Raw genomic sequence first — 17354 nt, forward strand, 5'->3', positions numbered from 1 at the left:
CTTCTTCATTTCTATAGTTTGTATTTGAACATATATTTGAATGTATAGCATATTAACACGTACGCCTATGCTGAAATGATACACAATGAATGTGTACACACAAATGCTGTGTAAAGTAACTGCTTAACAATGCTTAACTAATTAGTTACCAAATTATTAATTTTATTATTAACTTTGATATGTTAGCTGTATTTCACATAGAAGAAACAAACACTTTCCCCACACATTAACACACAATTGTCACCATTTATAACAGAGAGATAAATCTATCTATCAATTAAACCTAACCCTAAAAATGAAAAGAATCTAGTATTTGTCCTTTTCAAAGACATAAATCCCAAGACTCATTTTGTGATGTGCTGCTGATACCATCAAAATATGCTATCTATGGGCACCCACTGGCCTAGTGAGTCCCGTTCATGACGACCTTTGCTGCATGTCTTTCCACTCTCTCTCCCTCTTTCCTGTCCGTCTTCACTGTAACTATCAATAAAGGCACAAAAGCCACACAAAAAAAACTAATCTTTAAAAGATATGCTCTCTATAACAGTCCCACTGATCCATCAATGTGTGTAGGTAAAATCAGAATTGTAGGGAGACTGCATGGGGTCAAAAGCAACACTATTTACATTTTCCTTCATAATTCACAGACTATAGGTCTACTAGTCATCTTTCGACATTATAAACATATGCCTATTAACAATACCATCTATAAGCTGTCACTAGTAAGTACAGTAGTCAAGGACAAGATTACTTTTAATGCATTAAAGGGATGTGTGTGTGTGTGTGTGTGTGTGTGTGTGTGTGTGTGTGTGTGTGTGTGTGTGTGTGTGTGTGTGTGTGTGTGTGTGTGTGTGTGTGTGTGTGTGTGTGTGTGTGTGTATGTGTGTGTGTGTGTGTGTGTGTGTGATAGATTCAAAAACATCCGTCTTTGGTTCTGGTGACTCATACTGCCCTCCGAATACGTGAGAGCCGAGGGCCATATTTTGTTTTACTTTTACTTTTACTTTTAATCAGTGTAGAAATACTCTCACGTCTAAAGGAAAAATCATGTCAGTAAGAACTAAGAATTATGACTCTGACTAGCCCAGACCATGAAGACCTCTTCTAATACTTTACTGTCCATGGAGAATTCTCCAACCGTATTCTTCTCTACGTGGAAGAGTAAACACTGCAAAGCTTTCCAACCCCCAAATCACCTTCTACTGTACATTCATCTACTGTGTATTCATCTTGAAACATCGACATGCTGGCCTCTAACAAAAGACAGTCAGTTTTACTGCCATCTTTCATATCACAGGCATAAAGGTTTTTCAAAGCATTTAATATACTGCAACCGTGCATGCCTCTTATTCTTTAACTTCAAATGTGCCTCTGGTGGTTACAGAGCTCCATAGTACATGCTCTCCACACTAACATGCCAGAGCTACACTATGCCACTCTGCATATGGAGATGCAAAGGGTAGGGATGGTAGAGTAACGGGGACTGGGGCGGGGCAATGTAATATCTACTGAAAATGGGGTCTGCTATGTATGGCGCCGGCTGATAAAAGCAGGTCACGTTGGCAGTGTTTGGGATGGCATTCTGCTCACCTAACACCCTCAATGCCAGTACGGTGATCATATTGAGCGTCTGTCTCCTCTCATGCCCCATCAAACACACAGTGCTCTCATCTATCACTCGCCGCAGAGTCATCAGATAGTCGTACTTGCTCGTCTCCTCATTGCCAACAAAATGGCCCTGCAAGTAGGCCTCGACCTTACGCTGTTGCTCGCTCACGTCGGGAAAGTCAATGAAGAAACGGGAGCACATGTAGCGCTCAAGGGACTTGATCTCCATCTCACTGGCTGGCCTGAAGTTTCGTACCAGTAAGTCACTATACTTTAGCAAGCCCCCTCCTCGAATCTCCTCCGGGCTGTGTGTCACAATGAGATGGTTTCGGAGGTGGCTGATGGCCTGCTCAAAGTCTCCGTACATGCACTCTGCCTCAACGATAATTGTGGCATTACCTTCTGATAAGTCTGCCCTTGAGCCTGACTCTGTGTTATCTCTGAATCCGTCTGTTGGCTGTGGCTCCTGGGAAGCCAGGGTGGGCTGCAAGTCTCTGTCTGTGCAAAGTGCATGACTTTGAGCCGTTGTGTCAGAGAGTTTTGTCTTCAAAACTTCTTTTGAGACTTTTCCGTCTTGGCACGTGACAGGGGTATCATATGTGGGACTTGTGCAGGTTTCTGCATCCCTTGAAGATTTGTGCACAGAGTCTGGCAGCGTAGAGTAATGAACCTCTGCATTCTGCTGTACAGGAGGCTTTGGCTGGATTGTTTGGGGTATTTCTATGGGGGGAAACAGCTGTGCTGTAAGGTCTGACAAATCTGTCAATAATGGCACATTTTCAGGGAGCGCCAACTTGCTGCTATTCTTCCGTGATAATTTTCTTTGTAATTGAGGGGATGGGCAAAAATCTGGTACAATGTCCTGCGATGTGTTGCAGGTTTTCTTAGCTGGAGGAGGCAATGAGAATTCAAAATGGGAGTCTTGTAGAACTAATGGTGCATTGTCACTCACATGGATTAGCGAGTCTACTTTGAACTGAGGTGTTTCTTGATGTTGGATTATTTCTTCTATCGACATTTTTGTATGTAACAAGGAAAGTGGTTTGAAAGCTTTAGACTCTGGTAGATCTTCCTTCTTCTGCAGATTCATGCACACATTTGTCACAGATGGTTCTGCATCTTCAAATAAAGGTTTGGGGGATGAGGTTGACACGTAGTCTCTTCTGTTCAATTGTCTTGCCTCCTTATTGCTTCCATGCAGTTTAAATGCCATGTTGTCCCCAGAGGGAATGTCTATGTCTTCTGCATCCTCTTCACCCTCCAGAGATGTTAAATCAAGGCCAGTACCCTCACTTTGTTTCACTTCCTGTGGGTCTTGCTTTTCCTTTACACACTCAACTACTGGATGCAGAAAGTCTTCCTCAGGCCTAATGGCATCTTCATCCTGGCAAGGACTTTCACTGCTGCCTGCCATCGTTGAGTGTTTTTCTTTGTCCTCTCTTAGATTGTAACATTTCTGTGATTCTGTTTCTCTCCCCTCCAGTCCGACATTTGACAACTTCACACCATGTAATTTTAATCCCTTAAACTTCTCACCTTGTTTCTTTTCAGTCTCCCAGTAGGACTCTAGCATACGGTTGAGTATTATCTGGAAGGAGTCTACACTGAACTCAAACTGCCTTCGCAGAGAGCTTACAAACCTAAGCTCCACAGGTTTAGTCCTGTTGTTGGACAAAGAAATAAGGCTCCATCTGTCATGCTCATTGAAAACCATGACCATCTTTTGCACATAGGCCTCCTTCATGGTAAGGCAAGTAATCTTGCGCCTGTTCACGCCACAAGGGAGGAAGTCTCTGAGGCTCTCCAGCACTACCTCCTTAATAACCTGGAAGTTCTCTTGTTGAGGCAGCTCCACTCTGAAAACGATGTCAAGGTCTCTGTAGCCCATGCCGTTATCTCTCACCATCACATGGCTGGCAGTCGAGCCATTAAGGCGAATGTCTTTGACCTGGATGTCTCTTTCAACCAGCCGATCCTTCACTACACGAATTATATCTTTTGCTCTCACCTCCAATGTGGGAAAGTTTCCTCTCCCATGAATGGGAATGACCTCAGTCAGAACTTTATCCAGCGCCTGGACTTGTTCTAGGGTCAATTTATGGAACCTTTTATCCATCTGAAGCGCCATTATCTTAATCTGTAAAAAGAAAGGACTTAGATCACATTATGGCATATTAATAGTGAACACAAATATTTAAGTAAAGGTAAAATGGCCAAACCAATTCATTTATATTGTTTTGAGTTAAAGCAAGAAGTTAGAAAGGGTACTGCAATCCAAACTGCACAGTTTATATATGATGCATTAATCATGTAATTTAATAATTCTGCACATCAGCGACTTTATCAGTGATTTAATGATTTACCGTGATGATGTTCCAATCTAAAAGCGAATACACACTCCTCCTGTAAAGAACAGCATGTTTGTAAAGTTGTGGTATTAACTTTCTATAACAGGTGAGTATTGTTTACAAATCAGGTAGTAAGATTTCTTTAGGGTGCTTGTTTACTCTAACTTGTGTTGTGTCTATTTAATGTAATAAAGAAGCAGTTACCATCATTACAGGTCTTTTTGTTATGTATTAAGAGGGAACTCTCAAGTTTTCTTTATTTTTTTCATGTATGCACACAGCACACGGTAGAACAAACAGTAAGCCTGAATATCCTGGAACAGCTGGAATGGAAAGGAAAATGAGAGAGGTTGATGAGGCTGAAACTCTGCCTCGCATGGGCCTCAAAGTCTTTTCATAATAGATCCACTTTTTCAAAGGAAACTTCAGCTGGTTCCCAAATTATATTTTTTAGTCCATTTACCTGTTATTTAGACTAAACCAGCTGGCTGGCAGAGCTTGCAGGAATTATATATTACAAATTAATCAAACGTTTTGAGTAAAGATCTCTTTCAGTAGCACTTCATTTAAGCAATTTATCTTTATGGGACCCACTTTTAGAGTCCACTATAATAAAATAAAACAAATCTGGTCGACTATGTTACATCTTAAGTCAGAAGTGATTATTTCCCCACAATAATACTTTTGTACTGATTGACTTGTGCAGGCAAGAGCCAAGCTATTAGTCCGGCAGTCGAGGTGGACGGTCATGGGAAATTTGGTATCTTTTTTATTGGCCTAAAATATTGTCTATATACATATATTCATGAATCCACTTGCTGACCGGTTGTCGGTATTGGGCAATTTATTTTATAGGGGTTTCTTGTGACCCTACCATTAACATATATGGCAGGCAAAAATGTCAAACTTTCCTTTTGCTTTAAGTAGCATGTGACATGTCAAACTATGGGTTTTTCATGATTCTGAATCCATTCCAAGCATTAGTTTTGCACAAAATACACTCCTTGGCCTAAAAACAGCAAAACAGCCCAAAATGTGCTGACCTCATCACATTTGTGCTGACCTCATCACATTTGTCATGATGTCTATGGCCGTTTTTAGCCCAAGGAGTGTTTTTTGTGCAAAACTAATGCTTGGAGTGGATTCAGAATGATGAAAACCCGCTAGTTTGACACGTCACATGCTACTTAAAGCATAAGGAACGTTTGACATTTTTGACAATTTTGCCTGCATGCCATAGGATGTTAATAAAATAAATAAGACTATATACCAAGCCCTAGCAGGACCCCTGCATTGTGGCTGCCAAGTGGTTTATTTTACAAGAGCAACTACTGTATTTATTTCACTTTGTGCATGACATAATTGCTTACAGTGTTTAGAGGTCAATATTTAATGTTGTTTAATGTTATTTAATGTTTAGGTTATAATGTGACCATGCATGGCCTGCCAAACCATGTCGAAAACATATGACAGACAGGGTTTGGTTTTTAGTCGTGACATGCAATATTGATTGGCATTGCCGCACACATCATATAGCAATGTCAATGACCACCACTATTGTGGAACTGGAATTGAATACACTTAAGGTATAGCTAACTTACTGATGTTTATGCTGAAGTCAAGTCCATCTAAGTTGCCATGGATATGAATCAACTGATAGGCTATTCTATTATCTAATATTGGTTTAAAAAATATATAATAATAATAATATTTTATAATAATAAAATAATAATTTCCCGAACGTTTTCAAGCATAGATGCAGACATAGCCACATATGGTTTACAATTTTAGACTTCGTTTTGAATTGGCTAATATGATATATCGAATATATATTCGACTCAGAACTCAACTCACCTGCAGTATTCTTGTGTGATTAAAACATACACAACTGAATTAAAGTATCCTCTCTAGGCTACTTAATTGTTCTGCAGCGATCAAAACAAAACAAGATCCAAAGTAACGGGTTTAAATCTCCAACAGCGTTAGACACTGAGGAAGCGCAGAGGTGTTGATGACAGACAGACTGTCCAACGCAATGTTTAAGTTGTAGCTTATGAGTCTCTTTGGTATTTTCTCTCAGCGGGGTACCGGTGTTTCCATGGAAATCTGGCGTCACGAACTTGACGACGAGCACTGACTTGTCATCACACCAACAAAAGTCTGAAAGAGCCAAACTGCACAATTAGTATAGATCAGTCTTTCTTTTCTTTTTTAAAGCTGAACTTTCACTGTAAAATGCACTGCTACTTCTTGCATGTTGTCAGAGGCAGACCGCAGGGTGAAATATCATCATCATCAGACAGAGAGTGAGTCATCCTCTCTCTCCCCCGCCCCTGCTGCCACATTGGGAACAAGACACACAAGTGGCCTATCATACCAAAGTGCAAATACCTTTTTTAACTGCATAGGCCTATATGATGATTTCCTTTTTTTCATAGAAGTGTATATTTTTAGGTCATTAATGTTCTGATCAATTGAATGTGGAGGACCCTTATGTAGGCCTAAACAAGTCTTCTTAATTAGTGCTTTTTCTTGTTCTATCCGCAAGTAGCAATTTTTCTATTGACCTGTACATTTTCGGCATAGTGTGAAATCAATCAATCAATCAATCAATCAATCAATCAATCAATCAAAAAAATGATCTTGCATATAAATTCTTTCTTTATTTTCATGTCAACATGGATGGAACTATAATACTACTGCCACCACTGCATACCACGCGAATTACGATTTAATTATTAGCTTAACCTTTTCATCGAGAGGGGAATTCACTTCTTTTGTGACGTAACTGAGCACGTGACGATGACGTCGTTGATATTTTGGTAGTTTACCAGGAAGTAGGAAAAGGAAGGGAGGCGAAGGAAAAAATAGCTCGCAAAAATATCAACTTTACTGTGTTTAACTTTATTTACTAATATATACACGCCTCGACGGCTTCCCGTAAGGATTTGGTCCGCTTCGTTTGGGAATTGTGACGTCTCACGCTAGCTCAACATGTCTCAAATGGAGAGTATCCTTTTGAAAACTTTGCGAGAAAGATATGACTCAAAATGGTAACGTACTTAAGTAGTCACTATAAAGTAAACAACCTAACAGCAAGCTTTAGTTTTTACTTCATACTACTCGGTAGTATGAAGTATTTTGGTCGTTCTAATTTCTGTAACGAAGTACTACAAACTACATGCTGTGGTTGTTCTGTTGAAGCAGTGAATCATTCACGACGTGTTTGTACATGAAAAACTATTCATGACCGAGTGTTATAGACATATAATAGACATATTACATGTGACTGATTGGAGTGACTGTGAGAATCCAGGATATTAGGGGGGCAAATAGCTCTGGTCCATAGCTCTAATGCCGTGCTAGCTCTGGTCCATAGCTCTAATAGCGTTGCATTTAGAAATGCAACGGCATTAGAGCTATGGATCAGACCAGAGCTAGGGGGCAAATAACTGTGGCATTATTGCTTAAAAGAGCAGATGTAATTTCCTGTGTTCTGGTGAATTTTAAGAGTTTGATACTTTTACTTTTATCATTACAACGATAACTGTGGGGGTGAGGGGTGGGTAAAGGGAGAAAATGGAAAACTACTAATAAAACCTAAACCTTTAAATATCTTTTTAAAATTATTTGGGTAGTTGGGTACAGTTTCAGCCATTAAAACGCAAAGCGTAGACCTACAGAAATTGATTTGATGACTGCATTTCCTGTGTTCTGGTGAATTTGGGGACTTGGATACCAAATAGAATCCAGTAGAAATGAAAATGCAGGGGTCCAACAGGAGATGTGGTCGAAATGCAGGAGACTAGTCTGTATAAAACTGATCACCAAAATACTTAATTGGGTGATTTTAGTGAGCAACTACTGTATGTGTGGCATCAGGCCACCAAGAAGGGGGGGGACTAGTTTAAGAGGCAGGTACATCTGGTACAACAGTCGGCCCCTTAGCAAGCCAGATTGAGTTATGGATTGTCACTTCTCATTTATAAAGTGTCAACATTTACTTGTATTACTTACTTGTATGTCATTGAGCGTTGTTAGTCTTTAACCTCCCATCACAGAACAACTCTTCAACCTAAAGTTTGCTGCCAAAGAACTTCAACGCAATTCAAAAAAATGTGACAAAGAGGAAAAGATAGAGAAGTCTAAAATCAAGAAAGTAAGTACTGGCAATAATAAGCAGTCAACGTGGCACTGAAATATCTCTACTTGCCTGCTGATGGGATAATATGTCCTCATATTAGGCAATCCAAAAAGGAAACATGGAAGTGGCCAGGATCCACGCAGAAAATGCTATTAGACAGAAGAATCAGTCGGTCAACTTCCTGCGAATGAGTGCTCGAATTGATGCAGTCGCAGCAAGGGTCCAAACGGCAGTCACGATGAACAAGGTATGGTTATTCTGAATAGCCTACCTGGACATTACTTACATCCATATATACATCTACACAATCATAGTCATAGTGTTCCGATGTTGTTGATCTACACAGTGCTACTATGTCAGCAACTTATATTCGGATAATGCTGTATTATTCCACAGGTCACAAAATCTATGGCTGGAGTGGTGAAAGGCATGGATTCTACACTGAAGAGTATGAATCTAGAAAAGGTAATGCGTGTGCTTGTAAAAGAGACAAAATATGAAAAGCGAGAATACATATTTTCCTGTAAAGCTGATTTTTATATTATTATATAATATATTATTATTATTAGACTGCTAGCTAGGGCACCACGCAGCTGTTTGTGTGCAGTACTCCCCATTTCTGACATGTTGGCGTCTCAGGCTTATCTCACATTTTCTCATACGCCGTCACTTATATTGGTGAAGTGGTGCAAACTTGCCGCAAAGCTTGGCCACTTTGCAGGGAGTTACGGATGACTCATGCAGATATTTATTAGGTTACGTTTTGTGAATTCATACTGTAGATGAATCTTTGTTACAAAAATATGCTCAGTGATTTCTGTTCATTAAAAAAGAAAGTCTGTTACTGCAAGAACAAATCAAAAAATGTTTGATAGTGTTATTTTCTCAGATTTCAGCTCTCATGGACAAATTTGAACATCAGTTTGAAACTCTGGATGTTCAGACAGCCCAAATGGAAGACACCATGAGTAGCACAACAACACTTACAACACCACAGGTACACTTACTCTGCTTTCCCCATTATCTTCACCAGTTTGAGCTGTAATTATGATATTGGAAAAACTCATTTCATTTGCCCAAATATATTTATGTTTCAGAACCAAGTGGATTCACTGATGCATGAACTGGCCGATGAAGCAGGGTAAAAAATATACTGCACATTTTGTTGGTATTTATTATTTTTCTCTATGTAAAATATTTCGGTGTAATATAATATGTTGAAATTGCATCTTTTAGGTTGGATCTGAACATGGAGCTACCCCAGGGACAGACAGGATCCGTCGTCGGCGCCAGTGTTGCTTCGGCAGAACAGGTACAGAAACGCACACACACACACGTTTGTATTATTTGTACTTGTATTACTACTATGTAGTTAATTTGGGAACAAATCATTATTTTATGACGCGATTTTATGAAAAGTAGCACAAGCTCACAACATGCAATGCTACAACGCTTTGTGAGCTTGTCATGATACTTGCAATGCGTGACACCAAAAATAAATCAGTCATAGCTCTAACCCTAGTTTTGTGTGGCCAAACTGTTTTGAAAAATACTTTTTCAAATGCATGTCGGGATGGGCATGTCTTGTCATACAGTCTGGAGCACAGAAGCCCTGATCATGAGCAAGCGATACAACGGATGTGGCGCCTACTCCTTGATTCCGTTTCATCTTTACACTTGCGCAAATTTAACCTAATATATAAATCCAAATCCAATCCAAGCTGAAATGGAAATAAAATATTTTTGTGAACGGAAATGCCAGCTTCCGTGTTCGGATTTCGAGAGGTGTAGTTCGTATATAGCATTCAGAGATTGTGGAATAGTTGACTGATTACGTGAGACTACTCTTAACTCTAAACAATAAATTAGGGATGCACCGAAAGGGAAATTCTTGGCCGAATACTGAATATCCGAATGATTAATATTATATATCTTTTTTCCTACCATTGCTGTCATGGCCGTACCTTAAAGCTACCTGATTTATGGAAAAATAATTGGTTATGGCAAAACTTAATCACTATTATGGGTCCATAAAACATTTATTCAGCTCTTTTGAATGCATTAATTGCATACACTATTCGGTGATATCTTTTCTGCCCATTCGGGCCGAAACCGAATTGGCCGAAAATGCATTTTTAGCCATTTTCTGCCGAATACATAATATATAGTGATGCACATATTCGGTGCATCACTACAATAAATGTAACCTCTAAATGTCTAATCTTAATTTAACCCCAACTGAATCTTTTCCTAATTAAGGAATAAACCTAACTCTACAAATCATAACCATTAAAGCAATTTCTCCTTACAATGTCTTATTACTCAAATATATATACAGTATATACATATTACAACTTAAAGATGGGGTGCCGTGATTTCCCCCCCCCCCCCCCCCCCCTAAAACATGGTCATCAGGTACTATGATTATACTAGGAGGAAGATTTATTTCAAAAAAGTGTACAGAAAGTTTTAAAAATATGTTTTATGTGGCCACACCCACCAGTTCATTCAGTATACCTGGTTTTCACCGTAGCACCACCTACCTGAACTTAAGCCTCACCCACACCTGTCGTTGTATGATAATGTGGGAGGGGTTCGGGTTATGATGTCACTAAAATGGTGTTATTTCGATTGGGCCTTTTGACTCAAAGGCTTTCAGCTTTCAGGAAGAAACCAAAAATACTATACTGTAATACTGTATTGCCTTTGTCTATCTATGACAAATGTTGTTCCTTTGTTTTCAAGGATGAATTGTCTCAAAGGCTTGCCAAACTTCGAGACCAAATGTAGGAAGAAAGACTTCAGTCGATGGGGGACATAACTGAGAGCTTCAGGTCAACTGTGTACTATCTGAAACTCAAAACTGCTCCATTACTTTAAAATGACATTAATAATGTCTTTATTTTGCCTTTCCATCTCATACTTCTCTCTTCGGGTTCTACTGTATAATATTTTAGTCTATGGGCCTTATTTGTTTCTGGTACCTCAACATGCATACTTGTGGGTGCATGCCAAAAACTGAAAAGAGTGTGTATAAAATATATGCATTTCTGAAAATGTATGTTTCAGAAGTGTGTAAATTGGAATTTTATTTCAAATATTTCTTGGGCATAAGTGTGTAATTTGTGGTTAAACAAAGAAATATATTTGTAATATGGTTTTGTTTCTCCTATTATAAAACATTCTGGAGGTGAATTGACTTCCGGTGTTGTGTATTGTGCTTTTTTGTGTGGGTTTGTAGATTAGAAACTTGTCTTTGTCTTTGGATGACAATTATGTTTATTCTTTTGGGAAATGGGATGTAGCTTGGAAATTACATAAGCAGATAATACAATTTTATAACCTTTTTCCCCCTTGGTTTTTCAATAAATGTAATAGAAATCTGCATCGCATCTCATCTAGTCTAATGTCACTGGATACTTGTATGCCATCTTGCTCTACCCTGGATGAGTCAGGTCTACTAGAATTCTACTAAATATTGACTGGGTAGAGTAAAGCAATAGTAAGCCGATATTGACATGATAGCTTCTAATTGGGGTGTAATGTTAAGCCTAAGCTTCTCATAATAAAGAAAGCAAAAAAGATTTGCGGTGAACATAAGTCTATTTTATGTCTTTGTGTATTTGGTATTTTTGGAGATGTCAAGCTTTCATCACTGCCTGTCCGATTTAGCCTAAAATTAGACTCGTAGAAGATGTATTCATCGATTCTGACATTTTCAATAATGTCAGAATCGATAAATACATCTACGAGAGTCTAAATTTTATGCTACGGACTCAGCTTAGAACACAACCACTAAAATAATGACATGACTCGTATTGTGTTAATATACCTTAAGATGGCTGGGGACCCCCAGGGGTCCTTGAGGGAGTTCCAGGGGGTCCCCAGCTAAATGATACTTAGGAACCAAATGGACCCTTATGGGTCTGTAACTCACAGAACGGGTCCATTTGGTTCCATTTGTTCACTCAGAGTTAAATTAACTTAACAAATTGGGGTCCCAGAGCTAGAAATGCCATTAAATAGGGGATCCATAGACTAATTCAGGTCAAACCGGGGGCCCTTGAAATGAACATGGTTGAAAATCACTGCTAGAGCTGTAAAAATCTTCTCTTGTGGGGGACCTTGGCCTATCATTTTAAATGAGTGTCATTTTGGGGGTCCTTGACATGAAAAGGTTTGGGAACCACTGCTCTACCTGGAGCACACAGACAGAACCCAGCTCCAGCTGACGTCTCGGGCTCCACCTGGTGGCCATCAGTTGGGAGTCAGTCTTGGGACTGGGGTAGTCAATCAGCGTAAACAGGAAGCAGCTGATCTGTACTTCACTGCCAGCTTGTGATCAAGAAGAAAGACCAGTGACCAAGTAATGTATAACAATTCTTTTAAGACCAACAAAACGGTCTATATAAAATTGCTAACCCCTCTTCCATGCCGGGCAAACCATTGGAGCATGGCTAGCTTGAATTTAACATAGCTTTGCTAAGCTGTCTCAACACTTTATTCGGTTTGGTTGATATATGCTAGCTAGCGCTTAGCATAGCTTTATTGCATGAACAAAAAAAAATGTGATTGACGTAATGTGTTTTTGTTTTTTAAACTCAAAGTTACGCAAACATGTCTCAGTTTACGGTCGTCTCCCCCAACAATGATTATGGTCCCGTTTGTGAGTTAATTTAAGAGAACACTAAGATGAACTATATGCTCTCCTTAACACCTATAAGTGAAAATGTTCTCATTTTGACCAGCCTGCAGCTGTCACAGCCGCGCGAGTAACTGAAGAAGTGGGAGGCCACACCTGGGGGGGAAACAGAAGCAAGAAAAACATTTCAAAGTAATACTCTACTTGTTCAAGAAAGGGAATGTCAAGCACGGCTATGAAAAAGAAGGTGAGTCTCATTAACCACTGTTGATTTCCTGTTAGTGTTTTTGGCTATATAGAAGTGTATATTTGTATGTCTCTAAATGTTATGATGAATTGAACATGGTGGACCCTATTGTAATGCTTTATGGTGTCGTCCACAGTTAACAGTTTTGTATTGAGTTGTGCTTGAAATGTACTGTAGTTCTCCAATCTGTTAATAAATACTTCGATCAATCAAAGTCTCATATATATATTAGTTAATTCTGGGGCCAGGTGAATTGAGTGATAATGACCTTGTCTTGCGCTGTGTTCAGGTGCTGCTGATGGGGAAGAGTGGGTCTGGGAAGACCAGTATGAGGTCAATCATATTTGCCAACTACATCGCCCGAGACACACGGCGCCTTGGAGCCACAAGTACGTCATCTTGATGATCACGAGTGTTTATTTTGTAATCTAATAATTAATTTGTTTTTAATATGCAAATGATCTCTCCTTCAAAATGTAGTTGATGTGGAACACTCCCATGTGCGGTTTCTTGGCAATCTGGTTCTGAACCTCTGGGATTGTGGCGGGTAAATCTTATTTATTATTTATAATTATTACCATTTGACCAGCTACAAACATGTCAGAGCTAATGATCTGACAATATGTTTTTTCTGCTCTTTCTCTCTCTCTCTCACACACATCAGGCAGGACAACTTCATGGAGAACTATTTCACAAGCCAGAGGGACAACATTTTCAGGAACGTGGAGGTGCTGATCTATGTATTCGACGTTGAAAGCCGTGAGCTGGAGAAAGACATGCATTACTACCAGTCTTGCCTGGAAGCCATCCTGCAAAACTCCCCTGATGCAAAAGTGTTCTGCCTTGTGCACAAAATGGATCTGGTGCAGGAAGACCAAAGAGATTTGGTAAGACAGATGTGGTTTGGAAATCAACAGTACCCCCCCCCCCCCCCACACACACACACACACACTCTTGCCAAATCCGGCTGCTATTACTGCTCTTCTGTGGAAATTTAAGGCCTAATAATATGACAGTCATACGTCATGTGACGGGATGTCATCAGTATTGGCATGCAACTAAAGGGCCCTACCTAGCCCCTCACACAGCAGCGGAATTTTTACCCGTGTGCGCAGAGGCATTCCCGCCAGGGCGTTAGTGAGAGACTCGCTATAAGCACTGGACCAGGCAGGGGCTAGGCCCTACCCTGCTCACTATGCTAGTGTTTGACTGTTAGTGTCAACAACTTATCACACCATATCGACAGCTTGTTCAGCTTGTAGAAATGATTAACTGTAGTGAACCAAAGCCTAAGGGGTTATTCACCATATTATTAGCCGTCAATTCACTGATTAAATTTGAATCAGTGAATCCTAATTCTGGCACATAGATTCAAGTGAGGAATATCTTTCTATCCATCTTTCACCTTTCATCTTTTCTACTTTAAAAAAAAATACTATAGTGTAGCAGTGAATAATGTGGTGGTGTTAATGTTTAAGGTTCACTATGGATAATGTGCTATTCTATTGGAAAGTGAAAATGGTTTAAACTCCTTTTTAAAGTAACACTCTCAATCCATGTTGACTGATGTTATAGATCTTTAAGGAGCGTGAAGAAGACTTGAGGAGACTGTCCAGACCACTGGCTTGCACATGCTTCAGGACGTCAATTTGGGATGAAACGCTGTACAAGGTTGAGAATCTTATTTCACCACATGTTGAACTGTGTGGTAGTACTCGGTAGAACACACCACTGCTAGTGCTAGTACTGGCAATCTCTTAACAAACCACTGTCTCTCCATGTTCTTAGGCATGGTCCAGTATTGTATATCAGCTGATCCCAAACGTACAGCAGTTGGAGACAAACCTCAGAAACTTTGCACAAATCATAGAAGCAGACGAAGTTCTTCTGTTTGAGAGAGCCACATTTCTGGTAAGAGAAAGCAGGCTGCGCTTGAGTTGGGATGTAATTTATGCTCGTATTTAAAAATGTATTTCTCTTGTGATTGCTGTGTTATTTAGTATTGTATTGCCTGTCACAATTATTACATCACCGCAATTATGTGAGATAATCACAATTATTTTTCATAATCATTGCCATGTTGAAAAATGTTCATACATGTTCACACATTTTCCCAGAATCGTGTAAATAGCAGATCTACAAGCTTGCAACATGTCATGCTTGTAGATCAGCTATTTCCTCTATTTATTTATTTTTCTATTTTTAAGTATGATTTAATGTAATTTCTTTATATATTTAAGCTATTTGTCATATCTGCCCTGTGCAATTTGTGAGTATGAAGCCTAAAAACCAAACGGAAATTAAAATTCTAATCGTATGTTCCAATGCCAAAAACACAATTAAATCGTTAATCGCAATTATTTTTGACAATTAATAGTCAACTTAAATGTAATGTAATGTCAGCCCTAATACCGTCACACATTATGTTGTAGGTGATCTCCCACTATCAGTGCAAAGAACAACGTGATGCCCACCGGTTTGAGAAGATCAGCAACATAATTAAACAGTTCAAGCTCAGTTGTAGGTAAGCACACAACGCCCCCTCGGGTAGGAAAAGTCCATTTGCCTCCAGGACTGCTTGATACGTGTAACTTGGTGATTCTGATTTTAGACTTTTATTTATTTCAGTAAACTTGCAGCCTCCTTCCAAAGCATGGAGGTGAGGAACTCCAACTTTGCAGCCTTCATCGATGTCTTCACTTCCAACACATACGTCATGGTGATCATGTCAGACCCCTCCATACGTAAGTTTGAAGATTCAGTTCATAGAACCATGCATTGAAATGATAGAAGGATATTATTATAATTGTAATTTTTAGGACTTTACAAAAATCACCTGTTTGATCCTGCCAGTAGCATATGCTTGTCTCAAAGATTAAGCCATGCATGTCTTAACCCATTTTGGGCGGGAACCCCTTTTGGTGTTAGCATTATGTTATGCTTTAGCTATTGAAAAATAGCAGATCTACAAGCTCATAGCGCGCCACCGAGTGGCGCGCTACGAGCTTGTAGGTCTGCTATCTTTGAAAAATCAAAGAACGACTGACATAGAAACATAGCTTTTTCAGAAAACTGTCAGGATGTAGAAGACATTTTTAGAATCTGATATCAGGATATCAAGTACAAACGGCTTGTACAATGAAACTGCGATATCGGCATAATGCATGTCTTTTTATTTTATAGCGTCTGCAGCGACGCTCATCAATATTCGCAATGCTAGGAAACACTTTGAGAAGCTGGAGCGTGTGGACGGACCCAAGCACAGTCTGCATATGCGGATGCGCTAGCTAAAGGAATGGGAGTAAGTGGATACACTCAACCAATCAGTCCAAACTTCAGACCACAGGATGTGGTCCAGCCGTGATTTCAAATGAGCAGCCCTGCACTGCCTCTCCTGTATCTCCACACTCAATCACAGTTATTATTGAGTTATTGTTTGAAAATCAGTTTTTGATTTTTGTTAAGTCTAATTTCTACAGTGATCATATGTATCATGATCAGTGATGCTATTTTGTTGAAATATTTGTCCTAACATTAAGAATTAAAGGAGGAAAAAATAAATGCTTGTGTTTACATTTAAGGGGCCAACTATGATTGTCATGCTTTGCCATGCTAATATTGGTATGGAATTATGATGTCATTAATAAAAGGACAAAACTCCCAAAACAAAAGGTCAGAACATGTGCATAAGTGAATTGTATGCAAAATCCTGTTTGGATAATTAATTACAATATATTTTAAACTTTATTTAATTTTAACAAGCTATTTCATATTTGGTAAAAAGAGTATTTCACTTCAAAATACTTATTGGGTCATTTTAACATCGACTGATTCTTAAAATGTTTACAAAAAATCACACCCGTGTGAACTGAGTCTCTCTCTCTCTCTCTCTCTCTCTCTCTCTCTCTCTCTCTCTCTCTCTCTCTCTCTCTCTCTCTCTCTCTCTCTCTCTCTCTCTCTCTCTCTCTCTCTCTCTTCCCCCCCTCTCCCTACTGGTACTCTAAACATAGTCACGGACGTTGCTGTTCTTTGGAGTTAGTGTTCACTTAGTGTTCAGCCCATGACTTCCAAGTGTTGTTTATACAACAAACTTAAGTTTTATCCTTACCCACGAGTTATGTCGAGGTTGGCAATTGAATTGTCATGCTCTCCTTGACCGCATTTAGGTGGTATCTGTGAGGAATTTGTCTTTCCCCTCTGTCCCTAAAATGCATTTCTTGCAATCTATTTAGGGTTTTGTTAATGTTAACAGATTTAATCTATTAACAGATTTAATCTATTAAAGAATGAGCATATTTTGATATAGAGGGTATGCGCATGACATCATCATCAAACCCGGAAGTTATGCAGGAATGCCTACTG

At 39.3% G+C, this 17354-nt stretch overlaps 2 protein-coding genes across 2 annotated transcripts; both read left to right on the forward strand.

Annotated features, from left to right (window-relative positions):
- The first annotated feature begins 6754 nt into the window (after window positions 1-6754).
- On the forward strand, window positions 6755-11450 carry chmp1b (charged multivesicular body protein 1B). The gene is made up of 8 exons (XM_079507774.1): window positions 6755-6969; window positions 8021-8118; window positions 8204-8350; window positions 8500-8568; window positions 8993-9100; window positions 9201-9244; window positions 9340-9415; window positions 10849-11450. The coding sequence occupies exons 1-8, from the start codon at window positions 6954-6956 to the stop codon at window positions 10891-10893; spliced, it is 603 nt and encodes a 200-aa protein (XP_079363900.1). The 5' UTR covers window positions 6755-6953; the 3' UTR covers window positions 10894-11450.
- Window positions 11451-12311: 861 nt separating this feature from the next.
- rraga (Ras-related GTP binding A) lies at window positions 12312-16553 on the forward strand. The gene is made up of 10 exons (XM_079507832.1): window positions 12312-12469; window positions 12852-12992; window positions 13282-13381; window positions 13473-13539; window positions 13657-13879; window positions 14568-14663; window positions 14781-14903; window positions 15425-15516; window positions 15621-15736; window positions 16176-16553. The coding sequence occupies exons 2-10, from the start codon at window positions 12966-12968 to the stop codon at window positions 16277-16279; spliced, it is 948 nt and encodes a 315-aa protein (XP_079363958.1). The 5' UTR covers window positions 12312-12469; window positions 12852-12965; the 3' UTR covers window positions 16280-16553.
- The last annotated feature ends 801 nt before the right edge of the window (window positions 16554-17354 follow it).

Source organism: Electrona antarctica, assembly GCF_951216825.1.
Source record: "Electrona antarctica genome assembly, chromosome: 8".
Classification (NCBI taxonomy): domain Eukaryota; kingdom Metazoa; phylum Chordata; class Actinopteri; order Myctophiformes; family Myctophidae; genus Electrona; species Electrona antarctica.

Bases quoted from the DNA above. Each gene is read 5' to 3' on its own strand.
- chmp1b (XM_079507774.1), top strand. The intron at 8,569-8,992 runs GTAATGCGTGTG...TTATTTTCTCAG, and splicing joins AGAGTATGAATCTAGAAAAG to ATTTCAGCTCTCATGGACAA. The intron at 9,245-9,339 runs GTAAAAAATATA...TGCATCTTTTAG, and splicing joins GAACTGGCCGATGAAGCAGG to GTTGGATCTGAACATGGAGC.
- rraga (XM_079507832.1), top strand. From the start codon at position 12,966: ATGTCAAGCACGGCTATGAAAAAGAAG. The intron at 13,382-13,472 runs GTACGTCATCTT...TTCAAAATGTAG, and splicing joins ACGGCGCCTTGGAGCCACAA to TTGATGTGGAACACTCCCAT. The intron at 15,517-15,620 runs GTAAGCACACAA...TATTTATTTCAG, and splicing joins CAGTTCAAGCTCAGTTGTAG to TAAACTTGCAGCCTCCTTCC.